Here is a 24,155-nt window from a genome sequence, read left to right on the forward strand (position 1 = left end):
GATACCTTTGACACAATCTTAATGCCACCATCATCATCATCATCATGGAGGTATTTGTTGAGTAATTCTCCTCCATGACTTCCTTGTGCAGTTGTACATTTTAGATAAAAGTTTTTCTTTATTTTTTTATAATATTTTTATTCAATTTTCTACAAGAGTAACAAAAGTCAAAGCAATTAACAAAAACAAAAAAAGAAAAACATACACAAAAACAATATCAAATCCATAACATAGGATTCTCCGAATCCCGTGACTTCCCTCCCTGCCCCTCCCCTGGTTCTTCAGATTTCCTTTTCAACTGCATAACATTTCTACTCCAAGTACTTCCCCCCCCCGCCGCAAATTTTCTATACTATCTCTACCATTACATGTGTTCTTAAAATCCTGCCAATATATCAAACTGTTTACAATACTTTTGCAAATATATAATTAACATTTCCCATTCTTTTTTAAATTTCTTGTCATCTTGATTTCTGAGCTTTCCAGTTAGTTTCGCCATTTCAGCATAGTCCATTAACTTGGTTTGCCAATCTTCTTTGGTTGGGACTTCTTCCTCTTTCCATCTTTGGGCTAACAGTATCCAGGCAGCCATCAATTTATTCTGGTCTTTTGGAACCTTTGATCCTACAATACCTAATAAAAAGGCTTTTGGTTTTTAAACAAAGGTTACTTTAAACATTTTTTCCAATTCATTCTTAATCATTTCACAATTTATTTTGACAACCTTACATTTCCACCACATATGATAAAACGTACCCTCTGTTTCTTTACATTTTCAACACTTACTAGATCTTGTTCTATATATTTTTGCTAATTTGACTGGGGTTAGGTACCACCGGTACATCATTTTCACATAATTCTCTTTCAGCAAAGTACATGCAGTAAATTTCGTATCTATCTTTCAAAGCCTTTCCTGTCTATTATGTTCCAGATGTTTTGCCCATTTTATCATAACACATTTGTCCTATTCCTCTTTGGTGTCCTACTCCAAAAGCAGATTGTACGTTTTTGACAGTAATTTTGTACTATCTTCTACTATTTCTCTCTGAAACTTTGATACATCACAACTAAATCCTTTCTTTTTATCATTTTTAAAAGTTTCATTTAATTGAAAATATTTAACAGCCTGTTTCGTTTTCTCCAACATCTTCAAAACCTTTAAATTGATTACCCATTTCTGTTAACAGCTCTATATGTCGGCCAGCTTGTCCTTATGTTCATTTTTTTCAATGATGTTGAGCCATCATGGTGTTTTCTGTTCTACGAAGTCTTTGTATTTCTCCCAAACTTTTATCATGACCTTCCAAATCTAACAAATCTACATATTTTAAAGTTATCCAATCCTGGATTCAGCAAATGCAAGATGCTTCATAATATAATCTTAAATCTGGTAGAGAGAAACCTCCTCTATCTTTGACATTTATTAGTAATTTATGTTTTATTCTTGGTTTCTTCCCTCTCCAGATAAATCTTGAGATATAATGATAAATTCATCCTTCTGCAAATTTCTAAAATCCTTTTTATTTCTGTCCAAATAAGGGTCTGGTGGTGACACGGGTGGCGCTGTGGGTTGAACCACAGAGCCTAGGGCTTGCTGATCAGAAGGTTGGTGGTTCAAATCCCTGCAACAGGGTGAGCGCCCGTTGCTCGGTCCGTGCTCCTGCCCACCTAGCAGTTCGAAAGCATGTCAAAGTGCAAGTAGATAAATAGGTACCGCTCTGGTGGGAAGGTAAATGCCGTTTCCGTGCGCTGCTCTGTTTCGCCAGAAGCGGCTTTGTCATGCTGGCCACATGACCCAGAAGCTGTACGGTGGTTCCCTCGGCCAGTAGCGCGAGATGAGCGCCGCAACCGCAGAGTCGGACACGACTGGACCTAATGGTCAGGGGTCCCTTTACCTTTTTAAGGGTCTGGTGATTTCTGTTTCCGTGTTATCTGAAGAAGTATGCATGCACACGAAAGCTCATACCAATAACAAACTTATTTGGTCTCTAAGGTGCTACTGGAAGGAATTTTGTTTACATAATTTTTCAGTTATCTTGAAATACATTAATATTCTTAGCTGTCAACCATATTCCCAAATATTTAACACACGCACATGTCTTATGCTGCATCTCCTTTTTGTCTTCCTCTGAAACATTATTTACTAAGAGTTTAGTCTTATTTTTATTCAATTTAAAATGTGATACCTGCCCAAATTCATGTATTTTTTCTAATACCGCATTTTTCACTCCATAGGGCGCACCGGACCATAGGGCGCACCGGACCAAAGGGCGCACCTCATTTTCAGAGGAAACCCAGAAATTTTTTTCCCTGGTTTTTCTCCTTTGAAAGCCGTTTTTTTGAGGATCAGCTAAAAGTTTAGCAACTTTTTTTACAAAGAGAAAAACCCTGTTTTTTTGAGGGTGAACTAAAAGTTTTGCAGCTTTTTTGCAAAGGGAAAAGCCCTGGTTTTTTGAGGATCAGCTAAATGTTTTGCAGCTTTTTTTGCAAAGGGGGAAAAGAAAGAGGAAAAGCTCTGTTTTAGAAGGGCTCTTCCCTTTTTGCAGCGATGAGATCGAGGCAGCCTTGAGGGAGGGGGGAGCAGAAGACATTTGCTGCCTGAGAGGAACCAGAGAAGAGTGCTTCCCTCCCTCCCAAAGCAGCCCTACAGGGACTCTGAGCAGTCACCTGGGGACAACTATGTCCTCCCCACCAAAAAAGAACGGTGTGGACTTAGACACAGCCTCCCCAACACTGTTTTATGGATTGGGGCACATGCAGCAACAGGTTGGACAACAGCCACAAAACGGTTGCCTTTGTTAAGATAACACAGATCACACCGCCATTCAGATCAGAAGCAAACCAGAAGCCCTTCAATAATACCCATTGTGATCTGCTGGCAGGAGGACTTCCTAGGAGCATGTCCACTTGCCAAGGTGGAGGGAGGCTTCCCACCCTCAGGGCCCAGAGGTGGCTCCTGCTGGTGGATTTGGAGGAAGTTGACCCTTAGCAATCTCGGTTGGGGACCGGCCTGAACCTCCTTCCACATTACGCTCATCCATATTGTCTCTCCCCTGTGCCTTTTTGGGGACAGCATTCTACACACACTTGTGTCACCGTGCCCCCCCCCCCCCCGCACATTGCTTTGAGATGCTCTGGAACGGCCCCTTCTTCCCTGTGCCCCCTTCCCTCCTCATGCAAGACGTGCAGCTGGGAACAGAGCCTTTCCTGGTTATGCCACTAAATACCCGTTTTATTTCTCCTGCCACCAAATATATCTATGCACAATATATCTATATACCAAAAGAATAGATGAGGGTCTTCATTGTTCCATTATGGCAATTATAACAGGGGGGGGGGCTATGCTGCTGTTGCTACAATATTAATCCAACTCTGCTTCCAAAGTGACACCCCCAGTCTCAGCTCCACTTTGTGCAACTCTCCATCTCCAGATACGAACATTTCCAACTCCTACCAAACACCAAAACCAGCTCACTCTCAGTCCATCCTCATTCAGAAGCAACACTGCAGACACACACAGGGGCGCAGCAAGGTAAATTGGTAACCGGGGCAAAAAATATAATAATTGTCAACCCCCCCCCCCCCCGAGGCATAGGAAGGTGAGGTGGTACCCAGTGCGGAAAGTTTCTTGTCACCCCCCCCCCAATTGATTCCCCCCCTGCAAAAATGGTTTTATGTTATTTCATATTTTCTTACACAGGAATAATAAAAAGTAATAATAATAATAAAACTTTTATTTATATCCCGCCCTCCCCAGCCAAAGTCGGGCTCAGGGTGGCAAACATCAGATACATAACATTGGTATTAAATTAAACAATAATTAAATTACCTCCTAAAAACATCTCAGAATCAAATTAAAGTCTAATTAGATGGCTTTCCACAGGGTTAGGGTTGGGAACAGTAAGTTCTCCACTGAACTGAAATTTCAGCCTTCACGACATAGGAAAACAGCCAAGTAAACAGCTGTTTTGGTGGAGGAGGGTCAAGATATTAACCGATATGCATGAAATTTCATATATAGCTATATAATCTCTAGTATAGTAAGACAAGACCTTTGGAGCAGGCATTTAAAAAAAAAGTTTTTTATGAACAGCCCTAGTAGGGCAGTAATTGTTCCTTGATAATTTGTCACCCCCTCCATTATGGAACCTGGGTCGGACAGCCCCCTACGCCCCCCCCTTGCTACGCTCCTGCTCACACACTCCTCCTCCCTTTTAACATTAGATTAAATATTATATTATGCTTACTATTGTGAAATGTTACCTTCATTACTTTAAATATATGTCTAGACAACATTACATACAAACAACAAAAGCTCACATACACTGCATGAATTTAAGATTGATTTCCTGTTACTGATGTGAAAGAAAGTGTCAACTTGGAGAGAAACAGGTTCTACACTCTAAAAAGCGTTTCACAATAGCCAAAGCAGATTCCACCCTCCTTCTAAAACATTTCTCTTCGTTGAGTTAATTGATGGCCAGTAGAGTATCCACTCTTACAGCTTTTACTCCTCAGAGTCTTTGGATGGTTATTATGATTTCCACTACAACTGAATGTCTATCCCAGGAGTCGGCAAGGTTATCCGGCCATGGGCCGGATCAAGCCCACGGAGTGTCTGTGAGCTGGACATGCACAGTGCAATGCCAGAAATCGCTTCTGAGCATGCCGTGGCGCCGGAAACCACTTCTGTGCATGCCCAGACGCCGAAAATCGTGCCTGCACAGAAGCGATTTTCTGCGTCTGGACATGCGCAGACACAATTTCCGGCACCATGCACAGGGCGCTTGCGGAGCGGACGGCTTGGTTGGCGAACGGCTCGTGGACTGGTAAAACCGCCTTCGTGGGCCGCATCCGGCCCATGGGTCAGAGGTTGCTGACCTCTACTCTATCCACTTCCCTAGCACTTATATGGTTTTTCCCCTGTATAAGTTTGTTGATGTTTTGTAAGACGTCCACTCCGACTGAAGCTCTTTCCATGCATTGAAATGCTTTCTCCCTTGTGTGAGTCTGTTGATGTTTTCTTAATGTTCCACTTTGAATGAAGCTCTTTCCACACTCCATGCATTTAAATGGTTTCTCCCCCGTGTGAGTCCGTTGATGAATTCTAAGTGTTGCACTCTTAGGGAAGCTTTTTCCACACTCCATGCATTTAAATGGTTTCTCCCCCGTGTGATACCGTTGATGAATTCTAAGTTCTCCACTCCGACAAAAGCACTTTCCACACTCCATGCATTTAAATGGTTTCTCCCCCGTGTGAGTCCGTTGATGAATTCTAAGTGTTCCACTATAAGTGAAGTGCTTTCCACATTCCATGCATTTAAATGGTTTCTCCCCTGTGTGAGTCCGTTGATGAATTCTAAGGTCTCCACTCCGACAAAAGCACTTTCCACACTCCATGCATTTAAATGGTTTCTCCCCTCTGTGAGTCCGTTGATGAATTCTAAGGTGTCCATTCTGACTGTAGCTCTTTCCACACTCCATGCATTTAAATGGTTTCTCCCCTGTGTGAGTCCGTTGATGAATTCTAAGGTTTCCTTTCTGACTGTAGCTCTTTCCACACTCCATGCATTTAAATGGTTTCTCCCCTGTGTGAGTCCGTTGATGAATTCTAAGGTGTCCATTCCGACTGTAGCTCTTTCCACACTCCATGCATTTAAATGGTTTCTCCCCTGTGTGAGTCCGTTGATGAATTCTAAGTGTTCCACTCTCAGTGAAGCTCTTTCCACACTCCATGCATTTAAATGGTTTCTCCCCCCTGTGAGTCCGTTGATGAATTCTAAGTGTTCCACTCGCAGTGAAGCTCTTTCCACACTCCATGCATTTAAATGGTTTCTCCCCCCTGTGAGTCCGTTGATGAATTCTAAGTGTTCCACTCGCAGTGAAGCTCTTTCCACACTCCATGCATTTAAATGGTTTCTCCCCCATGTGAGTCCATTGATGAATTCTAAGTGTTCCACTCTCAGTGAAGCTCTTTCCACACTCCATGCATTCAAATGGTTTCTCCCCCGTGTGAGTCCGTTGATGAATTGCAAGTTTTCCTCTCTCAGTGAAGCTCTTTCCACACTCAGTACATTTAAATGGTTTCTCTCCTGTGTGAGTTTGTTGATGTTTTCTAAGTGTTCCACTGTGAATGAAGCTCTTTCCACACTCCATGCATTTAAATGGTTTCTCCCCCGTGTGAGTCCGTTGATGAATTGCAAGTTTTCCTCTCTCAGTGAAGCTCTTTCCACACTCAGTACATTTAAATGGTTTCTCCCCCGTGTGAGTCCGTTGATGAATTCTAAGTTTTCCACTGTGACTAAAGCTCTTTCCACACTCCATGCATTTAAATGGTTTCTCCCCCGTGTGAGTCCGTTGATGAATTCTAAATGTTCCACTCTCAGTGAAGCTCTTTCCACACTCCATGCATTTAAATGGTTTCTCCCCCGTGTGAGTCCGTTGATGAATTGCAAGTTTTCCTCTCTCAGTGAAGCTCTTTCCACACTCAGTACATTTAAATGGTTTCTCTCCTGTGTGAGTTTGTTGATGTTTTCTAAGTGTTCCACTGTGAATGAAGCTCTTTCCACACTCCATGCATTTAAATGGTTTCTCCCCCGTGTGAGTCTGTTGATGAATTGCAAGTTTTCCTCTCTCAGTGAAGCTCTTTCCACACTCAGTACTTTTAAATGGTTTCTCTCCTGTGTGAGTTTGTTGATGTTTTCTAAGTGTTCCACTGTGAATGAAGCTCTTTCCACACTCCATGCATTTAAATGGTTTCTCCCCCGTGTGAGTCCGTTGATGAATTCTAAGGTTTCCTTTCTGACTGTAGCTCTTTCCACACTCCATGCATTTAAATGGTTTCTCCCCGGTGTGAGTCCGTTGATGAATTCTAAGTGTTCCACTCTCAGTGAAGCTATTTCCACACTCCATGCATTTAAATGGTTTCTCCCCCGTGTGAGTCCGTTGATGAATTCTAAGGTATCCACTCTGACTGTAGCTCTTTCCACACTCCATGCATTTAAATGGTTTCTCCCGCCTGTGAGTCCGTTGATGTTTTCTTAATGTTCCACTGTGAATGAAGCTCTTTCCACACTCCATGCATTTAAATGGTTTCTCCCCCATGTGAGTCCATTGATGAATTCTAAGTGTTCCACTCTCAGTGAAGCTCTTTCCACACTCCATGCATTTAAATGGTTTCTCCCCCGTGTGAGTCCGTTGATGAATTGCAAGTTTTCCTCTCTCAGTGAAGCTCTTTCCACACTCAGTACATTTAAATGGTTTCTCTCCTGTGTGAGTTTGTTGATGTTTTCTAAGTGTTCCACTGTGAATGAAGCTCTTTCCACACTCCATGCATTTAAATGGTTTCTCCCCCGTGTGAGTCCGTTGATGAATTACAAGTTTTCCTCTCTCAGTGAAGCTCTTTCCACACTCAGTACATTTAAATGGTTTCTCCCCCGTGTGAGTCCATTGATGAATTCTAAGTTTTCCACTGTGAATGAAGCTCTTTCCACAATCCATGCATTTAAATGGTTTCTCCCCCGTGTGAGTCCGTTGATGAATTCTAAGTGTTCCACTCTCAGTGAAGCTCTTTCCACACTCCATGCATTTAAATGGTTTCTCCCCCGTGTGAGTCCGTTGATGAATTGCAAGTTTTCCTCTCTCAGTGAAGCTCTTTCCACACTCAGTACATTTAAATGGTTTCTCTCCTGTGTGAGTTTGTTGATGTTTTCTAAGCCTTCCACTGTGAATGAAGCTCTTTCCACACTCCATGCATTTAAATGGTTTCTCCCCCGTGTGAGTCCGTTGATGAATTCTAAGGTGTCCATTCTGACTGAAGCTCTTTCCACACTCCATGCATTTAAATGGTTTCTCCCCTGTGTGAGTCCGTTGATGAATTCTAAGCCTTCCACGGTGACTGAAGCTCTTTCCACACTCAATACATTTAAATGGTTTCTCTCCTGTGTGAGTTTGTTGATGTTTTCTAAGTGTTCCTCTGTCAGTGAAGCTCTTTCCACACTCCATGCTTTGAAATTGTTTATCCGCTCTCTTTTCACACTCCATGTATTTAAATGGTTTCTTCGTCATTCCTATTGAACATGGCCCACCAGAATTTTGACTGTCTTCTCCATTGTCTTCTTTCGACCAGGGGAACGAGGAGAAAATCATATTTGTTTTCTAGGAAGAGAACAGAGGAATATTACACACATCAATCATCTCATACATGCTCTCGTCCCTCATTTGTTCCAAATTTTTAGGAAAGGCAAAGGAAAAATGTTAAATAATGGTAATGCATCATCAGCCTTTCATAACCCTTAATAATCGTTAATGAACCAACATTATCGCAGGATACGGTAGAACTGTGGGGTTTACTTTTTATAAAAAGTGGTTTCTCACAGGAAAGGGAGCTGCTCTATGTCCCTGAACCTGCTCACTATTCATCAGGGTCCTAAGTTCATCATGAAGTTCTTAATACTCTGCACAATAATCCTCGACCCCCTGCTGAGCGTGGGCACCTTGGATTTATAGTGTTATGGTCTGGATACCAATCATAATCCCTGGGAATTTTCTCAAGAGCCCTTAAGATCCAGTTAAACCAATCCCCCAAATAACACTGAGCCCTAGAGCAGCGGTGGCGAACCCACGGCACGCGTGCACAGTGGGCACATGGAACCCTCACTGCTGGCACTCGCACTCAGCACTGTGGTTTTGTTGTTTTTTCCATTTGTGCTCCCGCTCCTCCCCATGCTACTGCAGGCATCCGGAACTGTTTTTTTTTTTTTTTTTGCTGGTGGCTGGCGATTGTGTTCTGCGATTGGTCTGTTTCTGATTGGGTGTTACAGCGTTCATTATTTTACCCTCATGATTTTTTTCTTGCACTTTTTCAATGCTGCGTGGTAGTTCCCAGCTCCCCCCCCCAACTCCAATCCTCCGCAGGCCTGACCTCAAACACAGCCACCTCCTCAAAGGTCAAGAGGGCCTGGAAGAAGAAGAGGAAGAAGAAGAAGAAGAAGAAGAAGAAGAAGAAGAAGAAGAAGAAGAAGAAGAAGAAGAAGAAGAAGAAGACTGAGCTTCTCTTAGATCCCCATCATCTCCACTCAACACAGAGGGAGGCTGGGTGGTCCCATCTGTGCCTCTTCCCTCCTCCCTGCTCCCGTTGCTCTTTTGCTACCTGAGGAAGCTGACTGGCTCTTCTTTCCACTCCAGTGATAAGAAGAGACTGTTCAGAGGGTGTATGAGAGGCCATTGTTCTGCCTATAGGCGATTCAGAGGAAGAGGAGGCGTAAACTGGGCCACTTCTGGGACTCTCTTAGCTGTTGCCACGGTGCACCTCAATGCAGGGAGCAGCTCTTTAAGGAAAACAATGAAGAAATTATTGTTATTATTATTATTATTATTATTATTAATTGAATTTATATACCGTCCTATACCCAGAAGTCTCAGGGTGGTTCACAGAAAGATGGATTTAATTAGGGTGGGATACATTTACACAGATAGCATACCTGTTACAAATCACAAATATCAATACAAATAAACTAATACACATACATTCTAATTACAAAAGCAGAGAACTGGAAGGATGTAATCCTTTCTACAGGAACTTTACAATACTATAAGCTGCCTGTCTTTAGGGGACATTCAGGTTCAACTCCCAAACTCTTAATGAAGCTTCGCAAAAAGCATTACGGTCAGTACCTCTGCAGACCTCGCTTTTCCTTTCCTTTGAACAGCCATCCAGGAAACTAGTTTCTGACCCTTTGATACTTTTAGAATAAAGAAAATAAGACAAACTCCTAAATTATGGGCAGAATTTGCCGTTGGAAGAAAAGCAATATCTGTAGGGCACCAGGGTGCAGAAGCCGCATCCAAGCTGATCAGATGGAAATATTTAGAGCACTCTAATAATAATAATAATAATAATAATAATAATAATAATAATATTAATAATATTTATTATTTGTACCCTGCCCATCTGGCTGGATTTCCCCAGACACTCTGGGCGGCTTCCAACAGAAACCAAATACAAAAATATCAAACATTAAAAACTTCCCTAAAAAGGGCTGCCTTCAGGTTTTTTCTGAATGTCAGGTAGTTGTTTATTTCCCTGACCTGTGATGGGAGGGCGTTCCACAGGGCGGGCGCCACTACCGAGAAGGCCCTCTGCCTGGTTCCCTGTAGTTTTGCTTCTCGCAGTTAGGGAACCGACAGAAGGCCCTCGGCGCTGGATCTCAGTGTCCGGGCTGAATGATGGGGGTGGAGACGCTCCTTCAGGTATACAGGACCGAGGCCGTTTAGGGCTTTAAAGGTCAGCACCAACACTTTGAATTGTGCTCGGAAACGTACTGGGAGCCAATGCAGATCTCTCAGGACCGGTGTTATGTGGTCTCGGCGGCCACTCCCAGTCACCAGTCTACCTGCCGCATTTTGGATTAATTGCAGTTTCCGGGTCACCTTCAAAGGCAGCCCCACATAGAGCGCATTGCAGTAGTCCAAGCGGGAGATAACCAGAGCATGCACCACTTTGGTGAGACAGTCAGCGGGCAGGTAGGGTCTCAGCCTGCGTACCAGGTGGAGCTGGTAGACAGCTGCCCTGGATACAGAATTAACCTGCGCTTCCATGGACAGCTGTGAGTCCAAAATGACTCCCAGGCTGCGCACCTGGTCCTTCAGGGGCACAGTTACCCCATTCAGGACCAGGGAATCCTCCACACCTGCCCTCCTCCTGTCCCCCAAAAACAGTACTTCTGTCTTGTCAGGATTCAACCTCAATCTGTTAGCCGCCATCCATCCTCCAACCGCCTCCAGGCACTCACACAGGACCTTCACGGCCTTCACTGGTTCTGATTTGAAAGAGAGGTAGAGCTGGGTATCATCCGCATACTGATCAACACCCAGCCCAAACCCCCTGATGATCTCTCCCAGCGGCTTCATATAGATATTAAAAAGCATGGGGGAGAGGACAGAACCCTGAGGCACCCCACAAGTGAGAGCCCAGGGGTCTGAACACTCATCCCCCACCACCACTTTCTGAACACGGCCCAGGAGGAAGGAGCGGAACCACTGTATAACAGTGCCTCCAGCTCCCAACCCCTCTAGCCGGTCTAGAAGGATGTTATGGTCGATGGTGTCAAAGGCCGCTGAGAGATCCAGCAGAACTAGGAAACAGCTCTCACCTTTGTCCCTAGCCCGCCGGAGATCATCGACCAGCGCGACCAAGGCGGTTTCAGTCCCATGGTGAGGCCTGAATCCCGATTGGAAGGGATCCAAATGGTCCGCTTCTTCCAGGCGTGCCTGGAGTTGTTCAGCAACCACCCGCTCAATCACCTTGCCCAAGAATGGTAGATTTGAGACTGGGCGATAGTTGGCCATATTGGCTGGGTCTAAAGATGTTTTTTTAAGAAGCGGTTTAATGACCGCCTCTTTCAGCGGGGCTGGGAAGGCTCCCTCACAGAGGGAAGCATTCACAACCCCGCGCAGCCCATCGCCCAGCCCCTCCCAGCTAGCTTTTATAAGCCAGGATGGGCAAGGATCAAGGAGACAGGTGGTTGGTTTCACTCGTCCAAGCAGCCTGTCCACATCCTCGGAGGTAACAGACTGACATTGATCCCACGCAACTGGACTAGACAGGACTCTGGCACTCTCCCGCCCTGGCCCTGCTCCCACGGTGGAGTCTATCTCTTTCCGAATCTGAGCGATTTTATCTGCAAAAAACTTTGCAAACGCATTGCAGGAGATCTTGGGGTCCCTACCAGGCCCCGATGACGAAGGTGGCTCCGATAGATTCCGAACCACCTGAAAGAGTCTCCTGCTGCTATTTTCCGCAGATGCAATAGAGGCGGTGAAGAAAGTCTTCTTCGCCGTCGCTATCGCCACTTGGTAGGCTCGCCGTTGAGCTCTAACCTGTGTTCGGTCGGATTCAGAATGGGTTTTCTGCCACCGGCACTCTAGCCGTCTCAACGATTGTTTCATCGCCCTCAGCTCCGGGGAAAACCACGGGGCTGTCCGGGCTCCATGCAACCGGAGAGGGCGCTTCGGAGCCAAACAGTCAATAGCCCTGGTTAGCTCCACATTCCAGCGGGCCACCAGGGAATCGGCTGAAAGGCCATCAACATGGGATAAAGTATCCCCTACCACTCTCTGGAAACCATTTGGATCCATTAAGTGGCGGGGGCGGACCATCCGAATTGGTCCCACCTCCCTGCAGAGGGGAAGGGTTGCGGAGAAGTCCAGTTGCACCAGGAAGTGATCTGACCATGGCACTTCTTTAGTTTCACTTTTTTTAATGTCAGATCACCAACATCCATAGAGGTGAATACCAGGTCTAAGGCATGTCCTCGGCTATGAGTTGGACCAGACTTATTCAGGGTCAGCCCCATGGAGGCCATGCTTTCCACGAAGTCCCGAGCGGCCCCTTGTAAGGTCGTGTCGGCATGGATGTTAAAATCCCCTAGGACGACCAAACTAGGTGACTCCAGGAGAACATCCGCCACGACCTGAAGCAGCTCGGGCAGGGAATCCTTGGTGCAGCGGGGAGGTCAGTACACCAAAAGGAATCCTGTACTGCCCCTATTGCCCAACTTCCAGAACATGCACTCAGAGAACTGGGTCTTCCCAATAGGACGCCTGGTGCAAACTAATGACTTCCTAAAAATCACTGCAACCCCCCCTCCCCGCCCACAAGGCCTGGGTTGCTGTGCGTAAGAGAAACCTGGTGGACAAGCAGCGGCAAGGACAGGCCCATCTGCCTCGTCCAACCAAGTCTCTGTTACACATGCCAGGTCAAGTCCACCATCCACAATCAAGTCATGGATGGCAGTGGTTTTATTCAACATTGACCTGGCATTGCACAGCAGCATCTTCAGGTCATGTGGGTATCCCTTGTTGATTCCAGTATCCGTCCGGTCAGGACCAGACCCGGAGGCAGGGATAGTCCTCAAACAACGACTAAACCTGCCTCCTCGGCAATGACATGGTCTGGTCTTAGCGTAACTCCTCCTCCTGCCCGTGATCACTGAGATCGGTTGTCCCAGTGCATCCCACCCTGTGGAACCTGCCCCAGCCATTTTGTTGGCCGGGACCCCCTCCCAGGCAGCCCTGACCCCACCCCTTAAGAACAAAATTAAACCGATATAAAAACAGAAAACAAAACACAACAATACAAACCAAAAACTATAAAAATTACAAGTAACCAAAATTATACAAAACTCAAAACCCCACTAAACATCTATCCCACCCCCACAACAAGAAAACTTAAAAAGATGAAAAGAAATAATAATAATAATAGAAACATTTTAAAACATTTAAGAAAAAAAAAAAGAAAAAAAACATTTAAAAAAGAGCTGGACAGCAGCAGCACTCAGGCACTCAGGCAGGGGGGTCCTCCTGGGCAGCAGCAACCAGCAGCAAAGCAGAGGCAGCAGCAGTCCTTTTGAGGCCCTACCAGGCCTCGCCCTGGGCCAGGTGGTGAGTGGCAGGAACGGGGCCCTCAGGCACTCAGGCAGGGGGGTCCTCCTGGGCAGCAGCAACCAGCCCTCTATGCACTAACATAACATAACATTTGAATTATGGTGCTGGAGGAGACTTTTGAGAGTCCCATGGACTGCAAAAAGATCAAACTTATCCATCCTTAAAGAAATCAGCCCTGAGTGCTCACTGGAAGGACAGATCCTGAAGTTGAGGCTCCAGTACTTTGGCCACCTCATGAGAAGAGAAGACTCTCTGGAAAAGACCCTGATGTTGGGAAAGATGGAGGGCACAAGGAGAAGGGGACGACAGAGGATGAGATGGTTGGACAGTGTTCTCGAAACTACTAACATGAGTTTGGCCAAACTGCGGGAGGCAGTGGAGGATAGGTGTGCCTGGCATGCTCTGGTCCATGGGGTCACGAAGAGTCGGACATGACTGAACAACTGAACAACAACAACAACAACAAATGTACTAACATAGATTGTAGTTTAGGGGACAGAAATATGAAGTTCAGTGGCTTATGGCCCCCTAGTCCTTCCTCTTAGGAACCTGTGTGTTTGTGTTCATGTGTGTACCCTTTAATCTTCCTTACACTGTGAGGAAGGACAGGAGGAGAAATAATCAGGGGGTCCAAACTGGCCACAGGGCATCCCTCCTGAGCATGGGGATGGGAGACTGGGTCTCCCTGGTGTAAGCCCAGCAACCAAACTGCAGGGTGGGGAAACCTCAGACCCAGGGGCTGAATTGGCCCTCAAGTCATCTCTCTCTTCCCCAAGAATTTCCCCAGTGCCACACCCTCTTTCCAAAGCTTCTCCGCTGCCTCCTGGGGGGGCTTTTGTGTGGCTGGAAAAAATCCCTGGAAGGCAGGAAGCTCCTGGGCAAAGCTCAGAGTCAGCTCCATAGCTCCACCAACTCTGTCCTCTGGCCCTGCCCATCAATGGAAAGTGGCCCCTGGAAGGCTGCTCAGGAGCGAATGTGGCCCTCAGGCTGGATAATGGTGTCCACCCCTGTTCTAAACATGAATCAGGCTCTCATCCTGGCTCACCTTGCAGGGTTCTTGTGTGAGTATTGCCCAGGTGGTGGGCTTTGGATCACCTACAGTATTATAAAGCCCTCCTGGCAACCTGGATGGGGACAAGGCCAGGCAGGAGTGAGGCTGGCAGCACCGGCAGAGAAAGTCCCTCAGCACCTCTGCGCTGGGCCAATCCTGCAAGGCAGGCCAGATCTCCCACCCCTGGGTGCTTTGAATCTCCTTCCGACAAAGTCCCAAGAGGATATATGGAGAACCCTCTTCTTGGAAAGAAACAGCATCAAAATCTGCGCAGGGGGGAGAGATTCATCTCCTTCCCCCCTCTTTCCTTCAATTCCAGCTGGGGAGGGGGCATTTCTTTAATTCCTCCAGGCTTTGCCTTGAAGCTTTTAAAATGGCTCCTTAGACCTTGATCAGCTTCAAATCCTGCCACCCCTGGGCCCATTTCCCATGCCAAGCAGGAGGAAAACTGATGAGGTGCTTTTTCATGCTTCAGGAAATTGAAAATGCACCTCTTTCCTCCAGTATTGGGGAACAAAAGCAGCACAGCAAACCCTCCCCAATTGCACCCCCCCAACATGGGAAACCCAACAAGGCTCTTCCCTTTGTGCCAAAGCAACCTCAGCCTCCCAGACTAGGATTTCTGAAAGGGGAGCTGGGGGGGGGGCTCCCCCTTCCTTAGCCTCTTTCTTACTACGGAAGCTCCCGATTTCCCTTGCCATTGTCCATCTCTCACCCCCCCCAACTCGAAATCTCCTCCCTCTCTCCCAATCCAGACGTGACTCTGTTCTCCAGCTGCTTCCACTTCCTCTCCCCTGCTTGCCCTCCCGATCTCCGCCCCATTGAGGCAGGGGCTTCAGCGGCAGATTTCGGAGGGGGGGGCTTTAGAAAACAACATCAAAATCTTTGCGGGCGGAGACATTTCTTTAATTCCTCCAGTCTTTGCCTGCATCCAGCCCCCCCCCCCCGCCCCGATCCCTACAGTTAAAGGACGGAGCCCCTCCCTGCTTTCCTTTCCCTCCCCCCCCCAATCCTCCCGCCTCCTTTCCCAGCCGCCCTGTTTGTGGATTCAGGAAGAGGGAAAGCAAATCCTTCTCCCACCCCCAACTCCAAATAACCCCCCAATATGCGACACCTCTTTCTCCTCTTCTCCAAGTCCGCTTCTCTTCCTGGAATGTGGGTGGAGACCCCTCCCCTCCAAATAGTCTCCCCCCCCCAAAAAAAAAAAGAAAAAAAAAATTCCTGCCTCTCTAGGAAGCGGAGCTCATTGACCCAGAGGGAGGGGGAGAGAGAGGAGATCCCCCCCCTCCCTGCAAACAGAAATTCCCAGCCAGCAAGCTCTATATTCCCATTTATTTAGTGAGAATTTCGTGCGTTTAATTCCTGGCAGCGCCAGCGAAAGACGACCCCCCCCACACCCCCCAATTTCTGAAAAGCCTCTTCCCGGGAAAGGGGTTTAGAGCAGGAACTTAAGACAACCCTAAAGGCTGGTCCCTTGTCATTACATTGCTTTCCTCCCAAGAAGCAGGCGTCTTTTAATATGGGGACAGCAGTCACGAAATTAGAAGACGCCTGCTTCTTGGGAGGAAAGCAATGACAAACCTAGACAGCATCTTAAAAAGCAGAGACATCACCTTGCCGACAAAGGTCCCTATAGTTAAAGCTATGGTTTTCCCAGTAGTAATGTATGGAAGTGAGAGCTGGACCATCAAGAAGGCTGATCGCCGAAGAATTGATGCTTTTGAATTATGGTGCTGGAGGAGACTCTTGAGAGTCCCATGGATTGCAAAAAGATCAAACTTATCCATCCTTAAAGAAATGAGGCCTGAGTGCTCACTAAAAGGACAGATCCTGAAGTTGAGGCTCCAGTACTTTGGCCACCTCATGAGAAGAGAAGACTCCCTGGGAAAGACCCTGATGTTGGGAAGGATGGAGGGCACAAGGAGAAGGGGACGACAGAGGATGAGATGGTTGGACAGTGTTCTCGAAGCTACTAACATGAGTTTGGCCAAACTGCGAGAGGCAGTGAAGGATAGGCGTGCCTGGCGTGCTCTGGTCCATGGGGTCACGAAGAGTCGGACACGACTGAACGACTGAACAACAACAACAACAAAGAAATGAGCCCTGAGTGCTCACTAGAAGGGCAGATCCTGAAGTTGAGGCTCCAGTACTTTGGCCACCTCATGAGAAGAGTAGACTCCCTAGAAAAGACCCTGATGTTGGGAAAGATGGAGGGCACAAGGAGAAGGGGACGACAGAGGATGAGATGCTGCGGGAGGCAGTGAAAGATAAGTGTGCCTGGCATGCTCTGGTCCATGGGGTCACAAGGAGTCGGACACGACTGAACAACAACAACAAAACCATTTGTAAAAAGAGGGAGCTGATGGAGAAAGTTATGGGGTGGGGGGAGTGCAGCTCAGTGGTAGAGTAGTTGCTTTGCATGCAGACGGTCTCGGATTCCTATTTTCACGTTTGGTGGGAGTGTACCGTGGTCCACACCTTCTGGGGGAAAGTTTTTTATCTGACCCCTAAAATCACTCAACCATCTATCCGCCCTCCTTCAGCCTTTGCCTTAATATAACAATATTTGACCCCATATTCTAGGCTTCAATCTAAAGAATTAATTTGCTCTCTGTTCACAAACAATAGAGACTTGGATTAATAACATATGGACCATTGCTTTATCTATCAGAACGCCTCACATTCCATTGGTGTCTAATCAAATGCATCTCCAAAAAAAGGATAACTTTGACACAATCTTAATGCCATCATCATCATCATCATCACGGAGGTATTTGTTGAGTAATTCTCCTCCATGACTTCCTTGTGCAGTTGTACATTTTAGATAAAAGTTTTTCTTTATTTTTTTATAATATTTTTATTCAATTTTCTACAAGAGTAACAAAAGTAAAAACAATAACAATAACAAAAAAAGAAAAACACACAAAAAAACAATATCAAATCCATAACATAGGATTCTCCGAATCCCGTGACTTCCCTCCCTGCCCCTCCCCTGGTTCTTTAGATTTCCTTTTCAACTGCATAACATTTCTACTCCAAGTTCTCCCCCCCCCCCCCCGCGGCAAATTTTCTATACTATCTCTACCATTACACGTGTTCTTAAAATCCTGCCAATATATCAAACTGTTTACAATACTTTTGCAAATATATAATTAACATTTCCCATTCTTTTTTAAATTTCTTATCTTCTTGATTTCTGAGCTTTCCAGTTAGTTTCGCCATTTCAGCATAATCCATTAACTTGGTTTGCCAATCTTCTTTGGTTGGGACTTCTTCCTCTTTCCATCTTTGGGCTAACAGTATCCAGGCAGCCATCAATATATTCTGGTCTTTTGGAACCTTCCGTCCTATAATACCTAATAAAAAGGCTTTTGGTTTTTAAACAAAGGTTACTTTAAACATTTTTTCCAATTCATTCTTAATCATTTCCCAATTTATTTTGACAACTTTACATTTCCACCACATATGATAAAACGTACCCTCTGTTTCTTTACATTTTCAACACTTACTAGATCTTGTTCTATATATTTTTGCTAATTTGACTGGTGTTAGGTACCACTGGTACATCATTTTCATATAATTCTCTTTCAGCAAAGTACATGCAGTAAATTTCGTATCTATCTTTCAAAGCCTTTCCTGTCTATTATGTTCCAGATGTTTTGCCCATTTTATCATAACACATTTGTCCTATTCCTCTTTGGTGTCCTACTCCAAAAGCAGATTGTACGTTTTTGACCGTAATTTTGTACTATCTTCTACTATTTCTCTCTGAAACTTTGATACATCATAACTAAATCCTTTCTTTTTATCATTTTTAAAAGTTTCATTTAATTGAAAATATTGTAACAGCCTGTTTCGTTTTCTCCAACATCTTCAAAACCTTTAAATTGATTACCCATTTCTGTTAACAGCTCTATATGTCGGCCAGCTTGTCCTTATGTTCATTTTTTTCAATGATGTTGAGCCACCATGGTGTTTTCTGTTCTACGAAGTCTTTGTATTTCTCCCAAACTTTTATCATGACCTTCCAAATCTAACAAATCTACATATTTTAAAGTTATCCAATCCTGGATTCAGCAAATGCAAGATGCTTCATAATATAATCTTAAATCTGGTAGAGAGAAACCTCCTCTATCTTTGACATTTATTAGTAATTTATGTTTTATTCTTGGTTTCTTCCCTCTCCAGATAAATCTTGAGATATAATGATAAATTCATCCTTCTGCAAATTTCTAAAATCCTTTTTATTTCTGTCCAAATAAGGGTCTGGTGGTGACACGGGTGGCGCTGTGGGTTAAACCACAGAGCCTAGGGCTTGCTGATCAGAAGGTTGGTGGTTCAAATCCCGGCAGCAGGGTGAGCGCCCGTTGCTCGGTCCCTGCTCCTGCCCACCTAGCAGTTCGAAAGCATGTCAAAGTACAAGTAGATAAATAGGTACTGCTCCGGTGGGAAGGTAAACGGCATTTCCATGTGCTGCTCTGGTTCGCCAGAAGCGGCTTTGTCATGCTGGCCACATGACCCAGAAGCTGTACGGTGGTTCCCTCGGCCAGTAGCATGAGATGAGCGCCGCAACCGCAGAGTCGGACACGACTGGACCTAATGGTCAGGGGTCCCTTTACCTTTTTAGGGGTCTGATGATTTCTGTTTCAGTGTTATCTGAAGAAGTGTGCATGCACACGAAAGCTCATACCAATAACAAACTTATTTGGTCTCTAAGGTGCTACTGGAAGGAATTTTGTTTACATAATTTTTCAGTTATCTTGAAATACATTAATATTCTTAGCTGTCAACCATATTCCCAAATATTTAACACACGCACATGTCTTATGCTGCATCTCCTTTTTGTCTTCCTCTGAAACATTATTTACTAAGAGTTTAGTCTTATTTTTATTCAATTTAAAATGTGATACCTGCCCAAATTCCTGTATTTTTTCTAATACCGCATTTTTCACTCCATAGGGCGCACCGGACCATAGGGCGCACCGGACCAAAGGGCGCACCTCATTTTCAGAGGAAACCCAGAAATTTTTTTCCCTGGTTTTTCTCCTTTGAAAGCCGTTTTTTTGAGGATCAGCTAAAAGTTTAGCAACTTTTTTTACAAAGAGAAAAACCCTGTTTTTTTGAGGGTGAACTAAAAGTTTTGCAGCTTTTTTGCAAAGGGGGAAAAGAAAGAGGAAAAGCTCCGTTTTAGAAGGGCTCTTCCCTTTTTGCAGCGCAGAGATGGAGGCAGCCTTGAGGGAGGGGGGAGCAGAAGACATTTGCTGCCTGAGAGGAACCAGAGAAGAGTGCTTCCCTCCCTCCCAAAGCAGCCCTACAGGGACTCTGAGCAGTCACCTGGGGACAACTATGTCCTCCCCACCAAAAAAGAAAGGTGTGGACTTAGACACAGCCTCCCCAACACTGTTTTATGGATTGGGGCACATGCAGCAACAGGTTGGACAACAGCCACAAAACGGTTGCCTTTGTTAAGATAACACAGATCACACCGCCATTCAGATCAGAAGCAAACCAGAAGCCCTTCAATAATACCCATTGTGATCTGCTGGCAGGAGGGCTTCCTAGGAGCATGTCCAGTTGCCAAGGTGGAGGGAGGCTTCCCACCCTCAGGGCCCAGAGGTGGCTCCTGCTGGTGGATTTGGAGGAAGTTGACCCTTAGCAATCTCGGTTGGGGACCGGCCTGAACCTCCTTCCACATTATACTCATCCATATTGTTTCTCCCCTGTGTCCTTTTTGGGGACAGCATTCTACACACACTTGTGTCACTGTGCCCCCCCCCGCACATTGCTTTGAGATGCTCTGGAACGGCCCCTTCTTCCCTGTGCCCCCTTCCCTCCTCATGCAAGACGTGCAGCTGGGAACAGAGCCTTTCCTGGTTATGCCACTAAATGCCCCTTTTATTTCTCCTGCCACCAAATATATCTATGCACAATCAAAAGAATAGATGAGGGTTTCAAGACTGCCTTGGGCATATAAGTAGGTGCTTTCAGTCTTTCTGTGTCTTCATGGTTCCATTATTGCAATTATATCGGGGGGGGGGTTATGCTGCTGTTGCTACAATATTAATCTAACTCTGTATCCAAAGCGACACCCCAGTCTCAGCTCCAATTTGTGCAACTCTCCATCCCCAGATACAAACATTCCCAACTCCCTCCAGCAAGCACCAAAACCAGCTCACTCTCAGTCCATCCTCATTCAGAAGCAATACTCCAGACTCACACACAGGGGAGCAGCAAGGTAAATTGGTACCCGGGGGCAAAAACATTTTTTGTCACCCCCCCCCCCGAGGCATAGGAAGGTGAGGTGGTACCCAGTGCGGAAAGTTTCTTGTCACCCCCCCCCCAATTGATTCCCCCCCTGCAAAAATGGTTTTATGTTATTTCATATTTTCTTACACAGGAATAATAAAAAGTAATAATAATAAAAAACTTTTATTTATATCCCGCCCTCCCCGGCTGAAGTCAGGCTCAGGGTGGCTAACATCATATACATAACATTCGTATAAAATCAAACAATAATTAAATTCCGTCCTAAAAACATCTCAGAATCAAATTAAAGTCTAATTAGATGGCTTTCCACAGAGTTAGGGTTGGGAACAGTAAGTGCTCCACTGAACTGAAATTTCAGCCTTCACGACATAGGAAAACAGCCAAGTAAACAGCTATTTTGGTGGAGGAGGGTCAAGATATTAACCGATATGCATGAAATTTCATATATAGCTATATAATCTCTAGTATAGTAAGACAAGACCTTTGGAGCAGGCATTTTCAAAAAGGTTTTTTATGAACTGCCCTAGTAGGGCAGTAATTGTTCCTTGATAATTTGACACCCCCTCCATTATGGAACCTGGGTCGGCCAGCCCCCTACGCCACCCCTTGCTACGCTCCTGCTCACACACTCCTCCTCCCTTTTAACATTAGATTAAATATTATATTATGCTTACTATTGTGAAATGTTACCTTCATTACTTTAAATACATGTCTAGACAACATTACATACAAACAACAAAAGCTCACATACGCTGCATGCATTTAAGATTGATTTCCTGTTACTGATGTGAAAGAAAGTGTCAACTTGGAGAGAAACAGGTTCTACACTCTAAAAAGCGTTTCACAATAACCAAAGCAGATTCCACCCTCCTTCTAAAACATTTCTCTTTTTTGAGTTAATTGATGGCCAGTAGAGTATCCACTCTTACAGCTCTTACCTCTCAGTCTTTTGATGGTTTTTAAGACTTCCACTACAACTGAATGTCTATCCCAGGCGTCGGCAAGGTTATCAGGCCATGGGCCGGATCAGCCCCACGGAGTGCCCGTGAGCTGGAAATGCACAGCGCAATGCCGGAAATCGCTTCTGAGCATGCCGTGGCGCTGGAAATCACTTCTGCGCATGCCCAGACGCCGAAGATCGTGCCTGCGCAGAAGCGATTTTCTGCGTCTGGACATGCGCAGAAGCAAATTCTGGCGCCATGCACGGGGGGCTTGCTGAGCGGACAGCTTGGTTGGCGAACGGCTCGTGGGCTGGTGAAACCGCCTTTGTGATGGCCTGGGAGTCAGACTCTGATGCTGAACCTGAGGGATCCCAGCCTGCACAGGATTCCCCGCCTCCAGAACCAGCTGAGCCGGGGCCAGGGCTTGAGCCTGAAGGATCCCCACCTGTGCTGGATCCCCAGGTGCAGGCATCAGCAGAGTCTGCTCTGGCTCCTGATGGGAGGGAGGACCCATTGCCTGCAGGTGCTCCACTCCCAGCCTCTGCAGAGGAAGCTGAGGCATCCCCTGGGTCCAGTAACCCACCAGCCTCTCCTGAGCTACAGAGGCTCAGGGCAGAGAGGCGAAGGGAGTTAAGTGTCTGCAGGAGGAGTGCTCGCCTCCAGGCCCGGAGGAGAGGCGAGTCTCCGGAGGATCGGGACCGCCCTAAGCATAGGGCCAGATAAAAGCCAGCCAGACCCAGCCCAAGTTGCGTGAGCAACTTAGTTGCAAGCGTGTGCTCAACCTGCAACCTTGTGCCTGAACCTGCCTTGGACCTTGACCTGCTCCCTGCCTTGCTCCCCGCCGGATTGACCTCCTTTGGACCCCTAGACCCAGGACTGGACTTGGACCTCGCTTCATGGACAAACCCTTGGGGCCAGCACAGTTTGCTCACGCCACACCCGCACTCCCCCTTCGCTGGGGTGCGTTCGGGAGGAACTAGTAGCCATGGCTGACCAGGCGGCTGCGCTAGTGGCATTGGCCCAGGAGAACCAGGCCTTGACCCACACCGTGCAGCAGCTAAGCAATGCGGTTACGGCGCTTCAGCAGCGTTTGGATGCCCTACCGGCTCCTGGGGCCGCCGCCCCAGCTCCTGGCAAGTACCCAGTGGCCCTGCCAGAGAAATTTGATGGGTCCCCAGCCAGCTTTCCCATGTTTCTCGCCCAGGCCAAGCTGTATATTCAGGGGCGAGCTCGGGATTTCCCTGACGACCGCACCAAGGTGCACTTCCTGATCAGCTTGCTGAAGGACCAGGCGGCCAAGTGGGCGTTGCCGCTGCTCCGGCAAGACTCCCCCTTGCTGACAGACTATACGGGGTTTTGCAATCATCTGGAAACCACGTTCGCCAACCCTCAGAAGGGGAGTCAAGCCAATCGGGCAATTCGGCGGTTGAAACAGGGCAAGTCCACAGTGGCCACCTACGCCACGGAATTTCGGCTGCTGGCGCAGGACTTGACCTGGAACGACTCTGCCCTGCGGGACCAGTATCTCGAGGGACTTTCAGACGAGATACTGGATCAGCTGGCCACGTTGGATCGCCCTGCCACACTGGATGCCCTCATCCAACGGAGTCTGCAGATAGACGATCGGTTGGAGGACCGTCGCCAGGCCCGGGGCCGCCGGCACTCCGGGCTCCCGGCGCCGGTGCTTCCCTGCAGTTCCGTGGCCAGAGCTGAGTCATTGGAGGAGCCGATGCAGCTCGGGGCAGCGCGGCCTCGCCTCTCCCCCTCGGAAAAGACTCGGCGTCGGGAGGGGAACCTGTGTCTCTACTGCGGTGGGAGTGGACACTACGCCCGAACCTGCCCTGAGAAACGCCAGCCGCAGGGAAAACTGCCAACCCCAGTAGCCGATGGCCCAGGCTACCTGGGGACCCAAGCATCGCATGATGGGCCCTCACCAGTGGAATTGCAACACCTCATGATACCGGTGCGTCTATACCCCCCCGGTGGGCCCTGGATTCTCACCCACGCTCTGGTGGATTCGGGGGCAACCCGCTCCTATATGGACTCTGCCTTCGCCACTCAGCATCAGGTGCCGCTTCAGAACAAGCCGGAACCAGTACAGGTGGAGGCAATTGACGGACGGCTCCTACGCTCGGGCGCTGTTACTCGGGAGACCCAGCCCTTGGTCCTGTGCTACCAGCAGCACCGGGAGGTGCGAACCCTGGACATTGCCACCATGCCCCGGTTTCCCCTGGTGCTTGGGATGGACTGGCTGGAGTCACACAATGTTCAGATCGACTGGGTCAATCGGACTGTACGCTTCCCAGACCCGGGTTCCCGTGCTCAGTCCGAGTTAGTAGCAGCTGCCCCCATGGGGCAGGCTGTGTCAACGCTCCCTGCCGTGTACCAGGACTATTTAGACGTGTTCGAGGAACAGGGAGCAGACAAGCTGCCGCCTCATCGGTCCTTCG

The 24,155-nt window shown here is 46.9% G+C and overlaps 2 protein-coding genes across 2 annotated transcripts in view; both read right to left on the bottom strand.

Moving 5' to 3' along the window:
- The window catches only part of LOC117042205 (oocyte zinc finger protein XlCOF6-like), a gene marked incomplete at its 3' end in the record, with an annotated part of 67,856 nt that overhangs the window by 12,107 nt on the left and 31,594 nt on the right, over positions 1-24,155 (bottom strand). The window lies entirely within an intron of this gene.
- Positions 1-24,155, bottom strand: part of LOC117042994 — a 54,109-nt gene that overhangs the window by 9,572 nt on the left and 20,382 nt on the right. Inside the window, 1 exon segment of the mRNA XM_033142616.1 lies at positions 5,211-8,005. Within this exon segment, the coding sequence (XP_032998507.1) occupies positions 5,211-8,005 (2,795 nt within the window).

The sequence above is a fragment of the Lacerta agilis genome, chromosome 2, assembly GCF_009819535.1.
Source record: "Lacerta agilis isolate rLacAgi1 chromosome 2, rLacAgi1.pri, whole genome shotgun sequence".
Lineage (NCBI taxonomy): Eukaryota > Metazoa > Chordata > Lepidosauria > Squamata > Lacertidae > Lacerta > Lacerta agilis.